Raw genomic sequence first — 16,828 nt, forward strand, 5'->3', positions numbered from 1 at the left:
TTCAGGTTATGGCCTGTTAGAGTGTGAAATCAATTTAGTTGGTGGGACAAGCATTTAAAAAAAATAAAATAGAATAGAATAGAAATATTAGATTTTATTGTATTTAGTAAGGTAGGTGTTATTTTATGAAACTTCTGTTTCATTTTTTTTTTAAGCTCTTCATTGGGATATAATTGCTTTACACTTTTGTACCAGCTTTTGAGGTACACCAAAGTGAATTAGCTGTATTTATACATATATCCCTATATCCCCTCCCTCCCACGACTCGCTCCCACCCTCCCTATCCTGGCCCTCTAAGGCATTACCCATCATCGAGTTGATCTCCCTTTGTTAGACAGCAATTTCCCACTAGCTATCTATTTTACAGTTGGTAGTGTATACATGTCTATGCTACTCTCTCACTTTGTCCCAGCTTCCCCTTTGCCCCCTGCACCCCAACCCCATGTCCTCCAGTCCATTCTCTGCATCTGCTTCCTTATTCTTGCCCTGTCACTGGGTTCATCAATACCATTTTTTTTTTTCTTAAATTCCGTATATATGAGTTAGCATACAGTATTTGTTTTTCTCTTTCTGGCTTACTTCACTCTGTATGACAGACTCCAGGTCTATCCACCTCATTACATATAGCTCCATTTCATTCCTTTTTATGGCTGAGTAATATTCCATTGTATATATGTTCCACATCTTCTTGATCCATTCATCTGTTGATGGGCATTTAGGTTGCTTCCATGTCCTGGTTATTGTAAATAGTGCTGCAATGAACATTATGGTACATGTTTCTTTTTGGATTTTGGTTTTCTCTGGGTGTATGCCCAGTAGTGGGATTACTGGATCATAGGTAGTTCTATTTTTAGTTTTTTAAGGAACCTCCAAACTGTTTTCCATAGTGGCTGTACCAGCTTACATTCCCACCAACAGTGCAGGAGAGTTCCCTTTTCTCCACACCTTCTCCAGCATTTATTGTTTCTAGATTTTTTGATGATGTTTCATTTTTTAGTACATAATATTTTGTTACATATTTATGGAGCTGTGATGTAAAATATATTTCTTGCTGTGGATTGTGGTCAAGCTAGAGAAACTCTTCTAGAGGGTATATTCATAGGAAACCTATCTCCATAGCAATGGTTGATGGTGCTCTATGAATATACCATAGGCAGGAGTATGAGAGAAACTCTCTAAGCTCTGTGGGGAGATCTCTGTGTGGGGAGATCACTCTGTATAGCCACTGACTAAAGCATCAGTCACTTATTCTGCTGTTTCTTTTAGGAACATGATAGTGAACATACAGTTTAACCAGGAGACTATAGTTTTTGAAAGCTCAGTGTCATAATTTTGAGATGTCTCTGGCATATATGAAAATAATCAAATGTCTTTGGAACAATAGCTCTCAACAGGAAACAAGTTCACCCCTTAGGAGACATTTGCCAATGTCTGGAGACATTTTTGGTTATCATAATTTGGGGGGAAGGAGTATATTTCAGGCATCCTAAGGCAGAGATCAGGGGTGCTGCTAAAATTCTACAATGCACAGAGTTGTCTCTTAAAACCAAGAATTATTCAGGCCAGAAGGTCAAAAGTGCTAAAGTTGAGAAATTCTGCTTCAGAGTGACCCAAACTAGTTATTTAAAAGAAACGTAATTTTTAACAGTAGTTGAAAGAAAGATTCATGCTATTGGCCTAACACAGATGCAATGATATTTTTAGAATGCTCTTATCACCAACTTTATTATTAGATTTTAAATGATATATCAATACTTGCTTACTGTGACCCAGGATTAAATGTTTCACAAAACAGTTTAGAAATACAGAGTTATAACTCTAAGATCATTTCTTGAATCTTAACACTAGAAATCAGAATTATATCTTACTACCATAATATTGAATAATTTGTATACCTATGTATATTTTTATATAAGAAGAAGCAGCTTTATCTTGAAGCGGGTTCAGAGAATTGGCAGCCAGCTGCCTAAGTGAATCACGTTATTTAAAATTCTTGAGTTTCTTAATTTAAAACAGATTCAATAGAACTCACTGAAATTTTTATATAGCTGATGATTCAGTACATATAGACAATCATAAAGATACTTTGTAAGGAAAGGACATGTGAAATTGATACCTCGGTTCTAGGCCCACTGGGGATACAAATTGCCTACCGCTTCACCAAGTCATTTACTTTTCTTGGCTTCAGTTCTCTGAACCCTAAGTGTACTGGCCTACATGACATGTAGTCTCTCCTAAGCTTTAAAATTCTATGAGTCTAAATTATGGATTGATTTTTATGGTGAATAAAATTTAGATCTCTTTTAGATTATTTTAGGATTATTTTTATGCCTTATCAATAGCACATTGGGAGAATTATTATAAAATAACTCAATTTTCTAACGGTGTGGTTTATATTTAGACTGCATGAGTAAATGCTGTCCTGCCTATAACCCTGATGTTTAGCCAGCACTGTCACACAGAGTAACAGTTTCCACAAAATCTTCATTTAATTGTGTCATGGAATACATGAGCCTGACTCACCTAATGTCTTAATGAGACACATAAGGAGTTCATTTGCTCTTTCAGATCACTTTGTTCATGTGTTCTATATGGTAGGTCTTCAACATTTATATTTATTAAATAAAAAAACAAACTAGTATTTCATGGTTGCAATATTCAGGCTATTGCTGCAAGCCTTAGGAGATAATTGGCTGCAGCAATACAAGTGAATAAACTTTTTCTTTCTGTGTGGAAAGATAATGCTTACTAATTCTTCAACATACTAAACAATTCTCATTTTATTCATGGCATTTAACCTTACAACAATAATGTACAAAGCTGCCTCCTGATTGGTCCAAACATGTAAATGCATCTATAAAATGTCCAATTTTTGTGCCATTGTTTTGGGACTGCTCATGAAGTTACTATCACCTTCCCCCAAATTTTGTAACAAAAATACATTTTTGATTAGCTAATTACTGTTTACATTCATTAATCAGGCTTTTTCTGCGTATATCTGAGGATAGAGATAGTGTGTGTGTGTTTGTGTGTGTGTGTTAAGGAATCACTGAAAAATTACAGAGATTTTACAGCAGACAAAGGTTAGAAGATCTCTGGCTTGATTTATCACTATGCTTTGTTTCCTAGATATAGCTTTTTAAAAAATTAGGATCCCTCCAATGGATTTATAAATAGAAAGTATGGAAAATCTTTTTGGAAAACCAGAAAGAACTAGAAAAAAGGGGGAAAAAGTATTTGTGAGCTCTGGAGAAATGATAGAAAATTATATAAGGGTTTCCTAAACTCTGAGAGTTTAAAAAGTTTCTCACTTAAGGGGACATCCCTAACAAAGACACTCTAAAAATCTTACGGATTATCCTTAAAAATTTGCATTGCTCCACTTTTATACTCTAGTTTGCTGATTTAAAGAGCTCAGTATCTCTGCTGTATTTTCAAGTTAGGCTACTCTGACCTGCTACCTTGTAAATTTAAATCTTTTACTAATTGGCTATGGGGTTTTGGTTGATTAAAGTGATTCTGAAATAAATCATGTCATTTAACCTCACTTCATTGTACTACAGCCACAGAGCATATGGGTTCTCATACATGTACGACCTGCATACAGCTCTCAATGTTCAACTTGTATAGTGAATTAGAGGCCTGTTTTTGAAGTAATCCAGTTTCGGTAATAAGACACTTTTGTGTAGACTCCAGGTTTGTTCTTTTGACCGCAGTCATCTCCCCAGCTCACAATTCCAATGAGATACCAGGTATCTTTAAAATCCTTTCCAACTAAAGGTCCCCCAGAATCACCCTGAAAAGAAAAAAAGAAAAAGAAAATTAGCTAAATATAAAACTTATTCCTTAAGGTATCTTGATGAACCACATATTTTATTATTAGACAGTATGCATATATATAGATTACCACTTATAGGATAATTAATTGAAACATGGGTTTCAAAAGTTATAGAAGCCTTAAAGTGCAATTTTCACATTTTACTTCTTTTATTTTTTTCAACCTTATAGATGTATAATTCACAAATAAATTTATATATATTTAAAGTATGCATCGTGATAATTTGACATATATACTTTTTGAAAAGATTACCACAATCAGGTTAATTAACACATCCATCACATCACAATACTTTGTGTGTGTGTGTGGTAAGAATGCTTAAGGTCTACTCTTAGCAAATTTCTAGGACACAACACAGAAAGGCAATCTGATGTTGGTTTTTTTCTGACTCCAAGTAGGGTGCCTGGGCTTCTGTTTTATTAGAGACTTAAGCTTCTCCCCATGTACCCCAGTAGCAGTCTCTGTATTCCTGCTTACATCCCTGTGCCTGAGTCACTTCCTCAATAACGTCCCTGATTTTTCTATGACTAGAGCTTTGCCTTATTATGCACTGGACAGTCATGGGGCAGGAACCATGTCCTGTATATTCCTGCCACCACCTTCCACTTGTCTGTCATGGCATGAACCTCTCTTTGGATTCCCTGAATTCTAGCTGCCTCCCTCCACTTTCTCAGCAGCTGGGGCTAGATTCCTCTCTTGCTCAGCGTATGTGCTGCAAAACTCCCTGCTATTTTTTTGACAGAGATTGTCTGTGTTGTGTAATTTCTGGGACTCTGGGAAGGGCTTTCTGCCACATGATAACAATATGATTCCCATCATTTTACCATGTAGAATCACCTCCTTGGAGTTTTCAAGAATCTCACATTATAAAGCAAGTGCTGCCAGGAAGAAACACATTTTACACCTTTGTCCAAAAATATACATACAGGATAGATACTGGACAACAGAGTAGGGCACTGGAAAGGGGACTAGAGATTCTCACCATGGCCTAATCCACCTTCCCAGCATTAACTGCTTCCCACCTCTCATTCTCCTTAGGCTGAGACCCAACAGATTACTTGGAGTTGCCTCAAACATGAACTGTAATTTCATGCCTTCATAATTTTAGCTATGCTGTCTCTCTTTTCTATAATATTTTCCTTTTATTCTAGAGGGTAAATGCTCTTTGTCCTTCAGGCCTCACTGAAGTATCATCTCTCTAATACTTGTTCCAAAAATGTTCCCTTCACGCCAAAAATGTTTGTTCTCCACACTTGAAACTAATACAATACTGTAATTCAACTATACTTTAATAAAAAAATTTGTTCTCCATTATATAATTTATGACATTATATCATAGTTTATTGTTTATGATTGTTTCCTTTCTAGATATGAGCTCTTTAAGGAAAGGGACTTTGTTTTATGAACCTTTGGATTTCTGGTATTAAGAAAATTTAATTTTATTGGTTAATTTGTTTGATAGCATTAAAGAAACTCTTTGCTTACTTTGTTTTGCTTAATAAAATGTTTAAAAATATGTTTGTGTTTGAAATTTGCATTTATAAATTTTTCAATGGGTAAGATCTCTGTATTTTACTAATATAAAGAGCATTTTGAGTCAGATAAATTTTTGAGTTAATGATGTCAAAATAATCTCTCTTCACCTACCCTGCAGGCATCATAATTTCCTTCCAGATATCCAGCACAAAACATCCCAAATTTTATGTCATCGCCATACACATGTGGTTGCTTGCACACATCATCACTTATGATTTTCACTTTGGCTTCCCGAAGGTTATTTTGGGATTCCCCTTAAGGAAAACAAAGTAATTTTAGAGTTTACAATAAACATCCTTAGCTAGAATGAAGTGTGGACCTTTTCCCATTTTTTATTTTTTTTCTCCCCATACTATAGTTGTTGATACAGAATGAGGTTAATGCAGGCAGTTCCTAAAGAAGAAAAATTCTATTTAATATCTGGCATATGTAAATGGTAATTCTCCTTATCTCATTTTTATAAATATCTATACTGGCAAGAAAAGCATTTTGTTTCTTTTTCTAGAAAACCTTTGTACCTTTACTTAAAAAACAGTTAATATATTTAGGTAGGTGTTTTTAAAAAATAGAGTTTGTGTTTGTAGATTTCAGATTGTTCCCAGAAACTCTGCAGGCCTAGTTTCCTCCTCTGGCTTGATAAAATAACTGTATACATTTATTTTATGCTTTACATTTTGTGAAGAACTTTCACATACGAGTACATAATGACATTTAAAGGTGATGATTTCATTACGTATTATAATTTTGGGATTCCAGATCATAAACTAGATCCTGAGTTATGGAAACCAGTATTAATGCAGAAGACAACTATTTATGATGGAAACCAATAATATCGCAAGCATTCAGGGATTCTTTATAACAACCATACACTGGTTAGGAAACTGACCCTGTACTAGACAGAATTCTATTATGATCCCCAAGATTTCTATGTAATCTCCTTTCCCCCAGGCATGGATGGGATCTGTGAATATTATGGATGTCATTCTCATGATTAGGTTTTTTTCTATGGCACAGGTGAGGGAATTTTGCAGAGTAATTAAGATGTAGTCTGTTTGACGTGAGTTCATCAAAAGGGAGATTATCCAGGTTGGGCCTGACCTAATCAGATGAGTCCTCTAGAAAAGGTTTAGGCCTTCCCTGAATTCAGAGACTTTTTCTTAATGGTGTTGGAGAAGCAAGATGCCATAAGCTCTACAGCTGCAAGAAACTGAGTTCCATCAACAATCTTGGAAGAGAATGAGAACACAACCCCAGCCAATACTTTGACTGCTGTTTTGTGAGACCCTGAGAAGAGAACCTAAGTAGCTATGTCTGAACTTCTGGAGAGGTGTGTTGCTAAAATGTTTAAAAAATACTCAAATTATTCTGTTCTTTGAATACAACTGGTGTAATTTTTTTTTTGCCTACTACATTATGAATTAAAAATAATTTATGTCCAGTGCTGGGAAGAGTAAGATGAAATGCATATTATAGGTGACAGTGTAAATTCATAACTTTTTAATAAAACTGTTTGCAAAAAGTTATAAAAAGTATAGCCTAACACAACATTGTAAATCAACTATACTCCAATAAAAAATTAAATTAAAAAACCCATAGGAAACCAAAAAAAAAAAAGTAGAGCCTATAAATCCTGTACATCCCTGAACTATTTCTCAACAATGGTTAACTGTTTCTCTAACTAATGGTTAATGACATTTCTCAGAAAGTATTGATTTTTTTCAAAGAATCAGCTTTTCATTTCATTAATTTTCTCTATTTTTTTCTTTTGATTGTATTCATTCCCACTCTTACCTTTATTTCCTTCTTCCTATTTATTTTAGGTTTATTTTGCTCTTCTTTTCTAGTTTCCTGAAATGAGAACTTATTGATTTGAGACCTTTCTTGTTTTCTAATATATGCATTTTCTATGTTTTTCTCTCTCTGTACTGTTTTAGCTGCATCCTGCATATATTGATATTTTTTTCATTTTCATTTCATTTCTATGTATACTTATAATTTTCTTCAAGATTTCCTCTTTGCCCTGTGGATTATTTAGAAGTGTGCTGTTTAATTTTTAAGCATTTAGAGGTTTTCCTGATATCTTTCTGTTACTGGTTTCTAGTTTGATTCTGCTGTCATCACAGGGCATATTATGAATGATTTCCATTCTTTTAAGTTTGTCGAAGGTTGTTTTATGGACCTAGATAGACTCTATCTTGGTGAATGTTCCTTGGGTGCTAAAAAAAAGTAGTTATTCTGTTGCTCATTATAGAGTTCTACACAAGTTAGATTCTGTTGCTACTCAAAAACTATTATGGCAGGTATATTTCTATGCTAACCTCAAACTCCAGGCCAGAAATGATTCTTTCCATCAAGCCAGAGGGAATCCGAGATGCCCCTCCCATCAAGTGAAGAATGCAACTCTATCTTAGGAGAAAAATCCATCAGAGAGAGTGAAGATATAGTGGTGTCAGGCTCACAGCTCTACTTGGCCACCCCTGGGATTATTAAACTATGGATAATAATTTCTGTGATTGGTAATATGACCTTAAAGAAAGCAATACATATCTCAGCTTGTATAAGAAGTGAAACCACATGGGACATCTGGAGAAGCTCTAGAGACCATCAAGCTCATCCTCAGCCACATTAGTGAAAGGTGTTCCTGGTTCCTTAGCAGAGAATGAGAATTAAAGGTTTATTCGGCAGAGTTTATTGTATATAAATAAATTGTAAAGAGCTCTGTGAATGAATTTTGTCATTCACAAAAAGTGCTTTCTTATCTTCTCAAGCCCAGAGTTAAAGAAATCCTCCTGCTGCTGTTATGTGTATGTCCTGGACCAGATTTTAGAATCCAGAGTGTGTCTGACTAAGTATGCCCCCAAAACATTAAAACATAAAGTCATTTTTATTTCTTAGAAGGTTAAGTTAGTATATCAAGTTAAATCAGTTTAGAGAGGTCAATGGAAGCTTTATTATCAGGGACGATTTACCTATACACAGTATTCTTATCCCTGATCAATCTTAATCAGCCTCTTTAGTTCTGAAGCAGATTGTGCTGCAACTGGAGATTGTAGCTGAGCAAAGAAAACATTTTTGAGGTGATTGAAGAAAGTGAAAAAGTGATGGAGCAAACTAAGGGGAAGAGGAGATGAAAAAAAGGGAGAGGAGGCTCACAGAGGTGGGGCTCACAGTGAAGGAGTCTTGGAGTGAAGGTGGGCGTGAGGATCACAGCATATCTAGTGTACACCTGGCATTGCACAGAGAATGGTGCATGGAATTAGATGTTAATGTTGCTGAGGGAACCTTCTTTTCCGCTATGTCTTCCTTGAAGTCTTCCCTGAAGTCTTCCCTCTTGGAGCTGTCTTTCCCTTGTTCCATGTGATTCTGACCAGGCTGCCAATCGCACACCTGCCTTTCCTGCTATAGGCGTAGGAGTGAGTATTTGAGTCAGCCAGTCAATCTGGTACTCCTGGACACAAGCTGGGCCAAAAGAGACTTTTTCAGGGATTCATGTAGGTTCTGGCAAAGAGGGGGACGTGTTCTTCCCTGGCATCGACTAGGTAAGATATACACCCTGAGCTGCTGTTGGCCACCTGTACCACTGTGTGGGGCTAGAATCCCTCTATATGAAGGTGACCTGGGGAAAACAGAACCAAGTAATGGAAAGACTCAGAGATTGAGAGCCTGATGATATCATACAAACTCCTGAATCCAACTATATCTGAAGCCAGACTCATCTCATCTCTTGACTTTCAAGGGCCAAATTTGCCATTTTATAATTATTTTTCACTTTAGTTAATTTGAGTTGCGTTTCTGTTATTTGCAAAACAAGAGCCCTAACTAATCCAACCAAACTGTGTGGAAAAGTCTCACAGAATAATATTGATGAACATTAAATCACACTGTCATAAACAGGGCTTAGTGCTCCATGATTTGTTTTGAGATACCCACCACCATAGACAAGTGCTCCAAACCCCGTGATATAGACGGTTGAATTTGGTTGGAAGGATGCAGAGGCTTCTGGCAAACAAACTCGACGGATGTTGTCAGTAAAGGTGACTCTGGGAGAGAATTGCACAACAGCAATGTCGTACTCTTTTGCTGGGGAGCGATACCTCTCATGGACAACAATTCTTCTGATATTTCTTTTCATTAATGGAGGGTTGATTGTTGTTCCAAAGCTAACAGTCCACTGACGTGGATTTGCTTTACTGGAAGAGGTTAGAAATGAACAGAATATATGAACTGCATCACAGTAATTGCATGTAGGCTAATAAAAGGGAAAATTCCACCCAAAAACACTTGGTTGCAATGATAGTTTTCTTTGACCATAGTCTTTTGCTACTATTTTGAAAGATAAAATATATACAAACGGCATCTTTGAGCTGAAATCCAGTAGAGAATTATTGAATTTTAGAACTGTAAAGCACATAAAATATTATTCATTTATTTCTTCAGCAAATATGTCGAACATCTACAGGTTGAAGCTTATTTGAAATCTTGAGGATAAAGTGGTGAACAAGACAGACAGGTCCCTGCTGGTGGGTGTATTTGATTTCAGTGAAGGAAAAAGCAAAACAAATGAACGAATAGATAAATAACTTCCCACAGTGATAAGGAGTATAAGTAAAATAGGGCAACAGAATAGAGTACAAGGGGGTAGTTAGATGTCTCTTTTGAGAACATGGCATTTGGGTTGAGACATGGTTGATGGGGAGTCAGCTGTGAGATGATGGGATAATGAGTTTTCAGGCAGATATCCCAAGGGCTTAGACCAGACAGGCTGCAGTTCAGGACTCAAGGGAAGAATGGTGGGGGGTGAGGTTGGCAAGGTAGGCTGGGGCCTGATTTCAGAGTGTCTAATAGGTCATGAATAAAGTGCTTAGATTTTATTCAAGTGATATGGCAATTCACTGGAGACTTTAAGCCAAAAGTAATGTAGTCTCACTCACATTAAAAAAAAAAAAATCACATCAGTTCTTTCCAGAGAATAGATTGTGAGAGGTCAAGAGTGAATGAGGCATAGCTGTCAGAAGTCCTATGAGAGATAATCAAGTGTGGGTGACTTCTAGCTTATGGGCCTGAGCAGCTGGTGGATCATGGCACATACAGGGACTGGAAAAGGTCATCTAGTAGTGAAAGGTTATCTAGTGAAGCCTTTGTTTTGTGCTTAAGGAAAATAGGGCCTAGGTGGTTTAAATTATATGCCTAGTATCACGTCTGCTTGCCTCTCTCTGCTCTTTATAGGATACCGTCTCCCACCAAAATGTATTATTAATAAGATTAATGTTCCTTAACTAATTAATTGAACTAATATCATCCAAGAGGGATAATCAAAGAGACAGATACTGCCAATGTAGATACTTGTTTCTCAACTTCTTTTTTTAAAGAAAATTGAATTATAGTTGATTTATAATGTTTTAGGTGTACAGCAAAGTGATTCAGTTTATATATATGTATATATATATTCTTTTTCAGATTTTTTTCCCTTAGAGTTTTATTACAAGATATTGAATATAGTTCCCTGTGCTATCAGTAGGTCCTTGTTGTTTATCTACTTTATATATGGTAATATATAGCCATTAATACTAAATTCCTGATTTATCCCTCGCCCTTTTCCGCTTTGGTAACCATACGTTTTTTTTCTGTGTCTGTGAGTCTATTTCTGTTTTGCAAATAAGTTCATTTGTATCTTTTTTTTAGATTCCACATGTAAGTGATATAATATGATACTTGTCTTTCACTGAATTACTTCACTTAGTAGGATAATCTCTAGGTCATCCATGTTGCTGCATATGACATTATTTTATTCTTTTTTTATGACTGAGTAATAGTCCATTGTATATATATACTACATCTTCTTTATCTGTCCACCTGTTGATGGACATTTAGGTTGTTTCCATGTCCTGTCTATTGTAAATAGTGCTGCTATGAACATTGGGGGTGCATGTATCTTTTTGAATTAGTTTTGTCTGGATATATGCCCAGGTGTGGGATTGCTGGATCATATGGTAGCTCTATTTTTAAGGAATCTCCATACTGTTTTCCATAGTGGCTGCACCTATCTACACTCTCCAGCCACGGTTTCTTTATTTAAAACCTTAAGGACCTGATCAATATGTACTAGGATAATGACTACTACCCCTACTGACATTCCAAATAAGTACAACACAATTTTAGAAAAGAACCTGAAAGAAGTTTTTCTCATTTTACTTCAGTAATATTTGGGGACACTGATGTTACTCAGAAGATAATAAAACCCAGAGTTTTTTATTTTTAAGCAGTAGTAGTAGCAGTAATAGTACGTTAATGTCAATCACTTACTCCTTAAAGCAGTGCGCTGCGGTAGCAAGCCATGTATTACTAATCAACGTGGCCCCACACTGATGTACGTTATTATGCTGAAGGGAAGCTTGCCAAGGCCAGGCCGCCCTGGCTGCAGTCTCTCCAGAAATTATTCTGTTGACTATTAATGGAACAACTCGTTTGCCACAACCTGAAAGAGATGAGATCATTAAGTTATAAGAAATGTCTCTGTAATCCTTGATACAGAGAAAGTAGTAAAGTACTGGCAGTGTAATATTTGCATCTGTCATTATATAAACGTACAATATTAATATCATCTCTGTATTTCCCTATAGTTGATGTTTTGCTCACTTCCTCCATTTATAAATGTGGCTATATATCGCCTACTGAAGTTATGTAAGGCTGTAAAGTGTTGACACACCACAAAGTGTATGTCCAGAGGACTTGCAGTGCCAATTATCCAGATGTTCTGGGAGGTCCTACTAAGATTATTGTTTCCCAGTTTTAGGTGATCCCACCATGTTACTTTGAAATGAAGTCCTCACCAGAAGAACTGGTCAGAGAAGTAATTGCCAATTCCTTGGAACTCCTTCTCCTATACATTTTTCTGAGTGACTAGTTCCTGAAGTGTGCATGGGTTAATGTATCATGGCCAGTCTCTTATTCTTCAGGATGGAGAGTTCCATGTTTCCACATAAACATCACATTCACTATTGGTGCGAATAAATATGTACTCTATTATGTGCATCAGATTAGAGATTAGTTTGCTGCTTAGGGTTCCTGCTAAGAATTAAGCCTGTTTAAAGCATGGTGCTAATTAATAAAGAAAATATGGTAGGTTCAATTCTTGTTTCAACAAATTAGGTATCAAAAAGGAAATTCACTTTACTGGTACTGATTACATTCTTTCTGTGGGCAGTCATTTTAGAAATCTGCATCATTCTGCCATCTCTAGTTTAGTCTACCACTTTTCTCATTTGAAGGACTGCAATAGCTTCCCTGTTCATCTCCCTGCCACCAGCGTTTCTCCTCCAATCCGTTCTCCACACTGAAAACTGGGTGACCTTTCCGATGTGTGTAAAACCCTTCAGTGCCCATCAAATAAAGTCAAAATGTTTCAGCATGGTTCTGGTCCTCAATCACTATTAATCACACCCCAGGAGAAGAATCAAGATGGCAGAGTAGGAGGACGTGTGCTCACTCCCTCTTGCAAAAGCACCGGAATTACAACTATCTGCTGAACAGCCATCGACAGAAAGACTGGAACTCACCAAAAAAAACACCCCACATCCAGAGACAAAGGAGAAGCCGCAATGAGATGGTAAGAGGGGTGCAATCGCGTTAAAATCAAATCCTATAAATGCTGGGTGGGTGACTCACAAGCTGGAGAATAGTTATACCGCAGAAGTCCTAAGGGTCCTGAGCCCCATGTCAGGCTTCCTAACCTGGGGGTCCAGCAACAGGAGGAGGAATCCCCAGAGAATCAGACTTTGAAAGCCAGCGGGATTTGATTGCAGGACCTCCACAGGACTGGGGGAAACAGAGACTCCACTCTTGGAGGGCACACAAAAAAGTGTGCTCACCAGGACCCAGGGGGAAGGAGCAGTGACCCCATAGGAGACTGAACCAGACCTACCTGCTGGTGTTGGAGGGTTGCCTGCAGAGGTGGGGGGCAGCTGTGGCTCACTGAGGAAATGGGCATTGGCTGCAGGGTTTCTGAAAAGTGCTCATTGGCGTGAGCCTTCCCAGAATCCACCATTAGCCCCACCAAAGAGCCTGTAAGCTCCAGTGCTGGTTTGCCTCCGGACAAAGGACCAGCAGAGTGGGAAAACAGCCCCACCCATCAGCAGACAAGCAGATTAAAGTGTTACTGAGCTCCACCCACCAAATTGGATTAAAGTTTTACTGAGCTCTGCCCACCCAGCCCAACCCACCATCAGTCCCTCCCATCAGGAAGCACCCAGGAGCCTCCTAGACAGCTTCCTCCACAAGAGGGCAGACAGTAGAATCAAGCAGTATCAGCAGTATTTCACCTTGTGGAACTGAAAATCACAGCCACAGAAAGACAGAGAAAATGAAAAGGCAAAAGACCAGATGAAGGGACAAGATATAAAACACCAGAAAAACAACTAAATGAAGAGGAGATAGGCACTCTTCCAGAAAAAGAATTCAGAATAATGATGGTGAAGATAATCCAGGACTTCAAAAAAAGACTGAATGCAAAGATTGAAAAGTTGCAAGAGAAGTTTACCGAAGACCTAGAAGAACTAAAGAACAAACAAGCAGAGATATGCAACACAATAACTAAAATGAAAAATACACTAGAAGAAACCAATAGCAGATTAACTGAGGCAGAAGGGCGAATAAGTGAGCTGGAGGACAGAATGGTGATAATCACTGATGCAGAAAAAAATAAACAAAAAGAATGAAAAGAACTGAAGACAGCCTAAGAGACCTCTGGGACAACATTAAATGCACCAACATTCGCATTATAGGGGTCCTAGAAGGAGAAGAGAGAGAGAAAGGACCCGAGAAAATACTGGAAGAGATTATAGTTGAAAACTTCCCTACCATGGGAAAGGAAATAGCTACCCAAGTCCAGGAAGCACAGAGAGTCCCAGGCAGGATAAACCCAAGGCGAAACATGCCAAGACATATATTAGTCAAACTGACAAAAATTAAAGACAGAGAAAAGTTATTAAAAGGAACAAGGGAAAAACGACAAATAACATGCAAGGGAACTCCCATAAGGTTAACAGCTGATTTCTCAGCATAAACTCTGCAAGCCAGAAGGGAGTGGCACGATATATTTCAAGTGATGACAGGGAAGAACCTACAACCAAGAATACTCTTCCCAGCAAGGATCTCATTCAGATTTGACAGAGAAATCAAAAGCTTTACAGACAAGCAACAGCTAAGAGAATTCAGCACCACCAAACCAGCCCTACAACAAATGCTAAAGGAACTTCTCTAAGTGGGAAACATAAGGGAAGAAAAGGGCCTACAAAAACAACAACAAAACAGTTAAGAAAATGGTAATAGGAACATACATATTGATAATTACCTTGAATGTAAATGGACTAAATGCACCAACCAAAAGACACAGACTGGCTGAATGGATACAAAAACAAGACCCTTCTGTATGCTGTCTACAAGAGACCCACTTCGGATCTAGGGACGCATACTGACTGAAAGTGAGGGGATGGAAAAAGATATTCCATGCAAATGGAAATCAAAAGAAAGCTGGAATAGCAATACTCATATCAGATAAAATAGATTTTAAAATAAAAAGTGTTACAAGAGACAGGAAAGGACACTACATAAAGATTGAAGGATCAATCCAAGAAGAAGAGATAACAATTATGAATATATATGCACCCAATATAGGAGCACCTCAATACATAAGGCAAATGCTAACAACTATGAAAGAGGAAATCAACAGTAACACAATATAGTGGGAGGCTTTAACACCCCACTTACACCAATGAACAGATCATCCAGACAGAAAATTAATTAGGAAACACAAGCTTTAAATGACACAATAAATCAGCTTGATTTAATAGATTTCTATAGGACATTACATCCAAAAACAACAGATTACACGTTCTTCTCAAGTGCACATGGAACATTCTCCAGGATAGATCACATTTTGGGTCATAAATCAAGCCTTGGTAAATTCAAGAAAGTTGAAATCATATCAAGCATCTTTTCTGACCACAAGGCTATGAGATTAGAAATCAATTACAGGAAAAAAACTGTAAAAAACACAAACATATGGAGGCTAAACAATACGCTACTAAATAACCAAGAGATCACTGAAGAAATCAAAGAGGAAATCAAAAAATACCTAGAGACTATTAATCACACCCCTTTCCCGTGCCTCAGCACCCCCATTCTATCTTCCACCCACACTGACATTTTTTCAGTTACAAGAAATGACCATGTTCTCGCTTTTCTGAAGACATTTGAATATACTACTCCCCCTGCCTGGACCAGTCATTCCACTTGTCACTTGACTTGTGGTCCTTCCTTTCTTCTCAAGGATCACTTTCTGATCCCACAAGACCAGGTGAGCTGACTCTGATCGACTCTCCCAGCACTGTGCACTGTCTCTGTCATAGCATTTATCACACTATTTTAACATTTCCTGACTTATTTATGTCTTCTCTATGAACTCCTAACTTTAGAGGAGGAATCGTGTTTTACTGACACTTGGATTCACTTTCTGGCACTTGGTAGGTGTTAAAGATTATTTATTGAATGAATGAATAAAAATGTAGAGCACGTTTGCAAGGCACAGATGAAAATGAATAAACACCTTTGCTAAAATTCAGCACCACTATCATAAAATCTTTCAAAATTTAGGCCACAGTGACATAAAGTGAGTGAGTGGAGCTGCTATCAACCACGAAGATGAGTATAATAAGCACATTTTATAGGTCAGTACAAAAAACGGGGTCTATCTCTTCCCCATTTATCACTTTCTCATTATTTCTCATCAGAAAGCATATTTCATAACATTTGAAAAATTAGCAAAGCAAGTCCATTTATTCCAAACCAGAAATATATGTCTTCAAAATGCCCCCAAATTTCCACAATGCAAAGTGTTTTTCTTGAACATTACGAAAAGATTGGTCTTAGAGTTAGAAGGAAAAGCAATTACATCTCTTACTCAATTGTTATTCTCTCCCAAAGAAAATGTGTGACAGCGGCAGGACATTATGAGCTAATATTTGAAGATATTATCTTTTCTGATGTGGAAACTGAACTTGTTTTTATAAGCTAACTAGACTTACATGCTTGGACAGTTAGCTTCCCTGTTGATGAGCTCATTGCTGAAAAACAAAATAGAACAAAGAATGATAGTTTGGTATTCTCCTGGTTGGTCTCAATGACCAGAAATTATCAAAGGATACTGACCATACATGACTTCTAGAAACTTGGGCATATAGATCAGTCAGGAAAATGGGTACCTGATATAACAATATGTGTACAGTTTTTGTAGAGATTTATAGGCAACCTCTAATGAGGTGGATAATACAAGCAGGGGGTGATTAAGGCACAAATAGTGGATGATCAAATCCCACAAATCATTTGTATTAATGCAGAACAGTGTCTTTCCAGTGGTGCAGGATAAAGCTTCTTAGGATTTTACTTAAGGAGGTAGAG

The 16,828-nt window shown here is 37.2% G+C and overlaps 1 protein-coding gene across 5 annotated transcripts in view; it reads right to left on the reverse strand.

The window, feature by feature from the left end:
• Positions 1-1,713: 1,713 nt before the first annotated feature.
• The window catches only part of TMPRSS11A (transmembrane serine protease 11A), a 52,583-nt gene continuing 37,468 nt past the window's right edge, over positions 1,714-16,828 (reverse strand). For 4 of the 5 annotated variants that reach the window (XM_057729902.1, XM_057729907.1, XM_057729906.1 and 1 more), the window contains 5 exons: positions 16,456-16,494; positions 11,678-11,849; positions 9,305-9,564; positions 5,486-5,628; positions 1,714-3,796 (listed from right to left, as the gene is read on the reverse strand). In XM_057729902.1, coding sequence (XP_057585885.1) covers positions 3,635-3,796; positions 5,486-5,628; positions 9,305-9,564; positions 11,678-11,849; positions 16,456-16,494 — 776 coding nt within the window. In that variant the 3' untranslated portion in view covers positions 1,714-3,634. The remainder of the gene's footprint in view (positions 3,797-5,485; positions 5,629-9,304; positions 9,565-11,677; positions 11,850-16,455; positions 16,495-16,828) is intronic. The other variant, XM_057729903.1, reaches the window with a different exon arrangement.

Source organism: Hippopotamus amphibius, chromosome 3, assembly GCF_030028045.1.
Source record: "Hippopotamus amphibius kiboko isolate mHipAmp2 chromosome 3, mHipAmp2.hap2, whole genome shotgun sequence".
Classification (NCBI taxonomy): domain Eukaryota; kingdom Metazoa; phylum Chordata; class Mammalia; order Artiodactyla; family Hippopotamidae; genus Hippopotamus; species Hippopotamus amphibius.